This window comes from Sinocyclocheilus grahami, unplaced genomic scaffold, assembly GCF_001515645.1.
Source record: "Sinocyclocheilus grahami isolate Dianchi unplaced genomic scaffold, SAMN03320097.WGS_v1.1 scaffold1868.1, whole genome shotgun sequence".
Classification (NCBI taxonomy): Eukaryota; Metazoa; Chordata; class Actinopteri; order Cypriniformes; family Cyprinidae; genus Sinocyclocheilus; species Sinocyclocheilus grahami.
In genome coordinates, this window is record NW_015507047.1 from 58,029 (window position 1) to 62,053 (window position 4,025).

Here is a 4,025-nt window from a genome sequence, read left to right on the forward strand (position 1 = left end):
CTGTGTTCATTTTCATTTGAACTTCTGTTCATTCTCGCCAATAATTATTTTCAAGGCACTTCAGGGGACCTTTAAGTACTGTATGGCTTTCAAGCACTTTATACACCACTGATGCAAAGTAACATAGCACTTTATTTTATTTCATTTTTTCTACTCATTTTGTTGAACATTTGACTAATATTCATGTGCAAGTTCAGGGTTTTGGTACTTGAAAGTTTCATGGTTCAAGGTACTTTAAATATACACTGTGTATGTGTATGCTTCTGAAATAAAAGTTCAGAAAGATGTGAAGCATTGTTTTTGTTAATATGACTCATCATATACAGTCTATTTTAAGAGAGAACATACAAGAACTAGAGAGAGAAGAAATAAAATCACTCTACACCAAAAATGAACGACTTACTAACTTTTTCTACTACACACAGATTCAATATCTCAACTACACCAAATCAACCCTTGTACATCCAATTGGAGGGTCATAAATCAAAAAAAAGAAACACAAGTTTGGAACAACTTGAAGGTTAGTAAATGATGACCGTTTTCATTTTTGGGTGAACTATTGTGTTAAGACAAGTGAATGTCTCCTCTTCAGTGTGACACCTTGTGACTGTAAAAAAAAAATTTTTTTTAATTAAAATTAAAAAAGAAAAAAAAAAAAAAAAAATCTGAAACACTTTTCTCTGATGGCAAATGAAAGGCTTCCTTTGATGCAAGTTATTACATGATTCTTACATTGTTTCCTGTCCGAGAAACTCCTTCCACGCCAATGACATATAAAACTGTGATCTTGTGTGAGTCTTCATGTGGTTACTAAAGCATACTTTACTTCTGAAACCAGTTCCACACTGAGGGCACGTGAAAGACTGCTTTACAGTGTGAATTCTCATCATGTGCTTTTTAAGACTTCCTTTTTCAGTGAAACTACTTCCACACAGTTCGCAGGTGTAAGGTTTTTCTCTAGTGTGACTTCTACTGTGCTTTTTAAGGTTGGATTTATCAGTGAAACTTTTCCCACACTGAAGGCATGTGTAAGGCTTTTCTCCAGTGTGAATTTTCATGTGTTTGTCAAGATTTCCTTTTGAAGTAAAGCTCTTTCCACACTGTTGGCAGGTGTAAGGCTTTTCTCCAGAGTGGATTCTAACGTGCTGATTAAGGTGTCCTTTTTTACTGAAACTCTTTCCACACAGTTCGCAGGTGAAAGGTTTCTCTCCAGTGTGGATTCTGATGTGCGTTTTAAGGCCTGTTTTTTTAATGAAACTCTTCCCACACTGAGGGCATGTATAAGGCTTTTCTCCAGTTATGAAATCATGATGTTTCTCATGCTGAACTTTGTTTTCCATTCCATTCAGATCTTGGCTCTCCTCTTTCTGTGGCATCAGGCCTAAAGCAAAAAGAGACCAATACAAGTTAACTCCAAAAAGCAACAGACATTTAGATTTCTAGACATTTAGATTTGTATAGCTTTAAAACCAACCCTTTTATAATAAATACTACTTACTAAGCTACTGAAAGAGGTGTTGTCTGTAATCCTGTTCTCAATATTGTTAACTCTTTGCATTCTTTAGGAAATGCCCCAAATAAGCTGGCAGTTATCAAACCCCTTATGAAAAAGCTTGACTCAGAAGAACTGGTTAATTATAGACCGATCTCAAATTTGCCATTTTCATTAGAATCTTTTTTGGCACGCAATCATGGCTACATACATGCCTCAATGTGCTATATGTAGACCATGACATTCTCTTGGATAGCTTTAAAATTATGTTGGCATTTGTGAACAAGAATTAGCATGGTTTATGTCTCATATCTGACTGCTACCACTTTGTTTGTGTAAATAAAGAGATCTCATCAAACACAAGTATGGAGTGGCACAGGGCTCAGTATTAGGTCCTCTGCATTTTACGCTTGTATATGTTTCCTTTGATAGACAGTGGGTCTCATTTGATAAGCAAAAGTACATGCAAACTTGTGTGTAAAATCAGCGTACAAACATTTTCACAAACAAATCATAATTTGTCAAACACTTTAATACTACAATTTATTCTAATTTTACAAACAAATGTAGGAACAGACTGCCTGACTTTGCCACTTCATGTTAAGGTTTTTTATTTTTTGACCAACTCACTACATTAAAATTTGGTCAACCATGCCTCTTCTCACTGACTAATGTTTGGTCGACTACTGGGGGTAGCCCTACAGGTAAGGACACATTTGAAGCAGATCCACAACCTGAAGAACACCACGGATAAGCAAGTGCGAATTCACTGCTTTCCTTGGCCCGTATTCATGAAAAAGCAACTCTTTGCACTAAGAAAATTCTTAGAAATGTGGGTGTTCCCTCTTAAAATGAAAGGATCCTAGTAAAGAAAAAATTAATTCAGTAAGCATCTTAAACTTTAAAAAGAGGTCTTAAGGTCCAAAATTGTAGGAGTACAGACAAGGACTTTTAAGGGGCTTAAGAGTTTCTGTAGCAGCGAAGAAAATAGATGATAATTTCCACTGGCTCGGTACGGCTCAGTACGGTACGGCACGGCACGGCATGGCATGGTTTGCGTTTCCACTGCAGTTCAGTAACGCTTTAGAGTGGGCGGGATTATTCACATGTCATTATAGTTGCGCCGCCTCTACTACTACGACTCCTAAAAAAACTTCTTCATTCCGCATCACCTCATCAAGCTCTCGCTAACAAAACCTTTTGGTTGTTCAAAAAAGGTGCGCTCGTCGAAAACAGTTGCGTTCGATCCTTCGCTGGCTGTGCTGATTTAAATCTAGCGGTTCTTTTGTGTTTGTGTCACAAGTTCAGTGACGCAGGTAGTGGCGATTCTCTCCAGCCAATCCGTGATCAGCAGAGTTTACACGTCAGGTTTTGGTAACGGTACGGTTCACTTGGAACCCCAACTGAGGTGGTACTAAAAAAAAGTACCAGGTACTGTACCCAGTGGAAAACCCCCCAAAAAGTGAACCGTACCAAGCCGTACTAAATGAGCACACCTTTTTTTAACAACCAAATAGTTTTGTTGTCTGTTGCAGAAGAACAGACATTCCTCTCGTTGATAGCAGAGGAGCGGATCCAGCAAGAGCTTGATGGGGCGACATGGAATAAAAATGTTTTTTTAGGAGTCGTGGTAGTAGAGGCGAAGGATCAAACGCAAACTTTTTGAATGAGCGCATCTTTTTTTAACAACCAAAAAGTTTTGTTGTCTGTTGAGGAAGAACAGACGTTCCTCTCGTTGATAGCGGAGGAGCGGATAGCTTGATGGGGCGACGCGGAATGAAAAAGTTTTTTTAGGAGTCGAGGTAGTAGAGGCGGCGCAACTATAATGAGCCGAGTCGTACCACGCAGTGGAAAAGCACCATTAGATTGGTCCCGAATTGCTCTTAAGCTAAGACTCCTACGTATAAATTTTTGAGCTAAATTAGGAGCTTTTTAGAGGATTCTTAGAAGATTTAAGAATACGGGCCATAGTGTTTCTGTTCATGTTTTCTGTATAGCGGCTTTGAAACAATGCATGTTGTGAAAAATACTATTGTCCTGACTTAACTTGGCATCAACCAATTATTGTTTCTGATCTAGGGCTGTCAAAATGACTGAAAAATTAAATTCGAAATTTTCTACTTAAATATTATCAAAATTTGAATTATATTCGAGTGAAGTATTGCTTCATTTATTTTTAAGCTGAAATCTTTTGAAAAAGAAAGGAGGGAAAGCTGCAGGAGGGCAGAAAGTGTACAAAAACAGAACAAAATCGTTCAGCTTTGAGAATGAAAACCAACCTGTTTGTTCCTCAGTATCTTCATGTTTGTCTCTGAATGTTTCTTCAATCTTCATGTCTTCACTCTCCTCTTTAATAAACTCCATCTTTGTTGGTTCCTCAGTATCTTCATGTTTGTCTCTGAATGTTTCTTCAATCCTCATGTCTTCACTCTCCTCTTTAATAACCTCCATCTTTGTTTGTTCCTCAGTATCTTCATGTTTGACTCTGAATGCTTCTTCAATCTTCAGGTCTTCACTCTCCTCTTTAGTAAAC

The 4,025-nt window shown here is 37.8% G+C and overlaps 1 protein-coding gene across 1 annotated transcript; it reads right to left on the reverse strand.

The window, feature by feature from the left end:
- Positions 1-213: 213 nt before the first annotated feature.
- LOC107573104 (gastrula zinc finger protein XlCGF49.1-like) lies at positions 214-3,802 on the reverse strand. Its single transcript, XM_016259547.1, has 3 exons — positions 3,772-3,802; positions 733-1,381; positions 214-607 (listed from the first exon to the last, which is right to left on the reverse strand). The coding sequence occupies exons 2-3, from the start codon at positions 1,374-1,376 to the stop codon at positions 589-591; spliced, it is 663 nt and encodes a 220-aa protein (XP_016115033.1). The 5' UTR covers positions 1,377-1,381; positions 3,772-3,802; the 3' UTR covers positions 214-588.
- Positions 3,803-4,025: the final 223 nt, after the last annotated feature.

Bases quoted from the DNA above. Each gene is read 5' to 3' on its own strand.
- LOC107573104 (XM_016259547.1), bottom strand. From the start codon at position 1,376: ATGCCACAGAAAGAGGAGAGCCAAGATCTGAATGGAATGGAAAACAAA.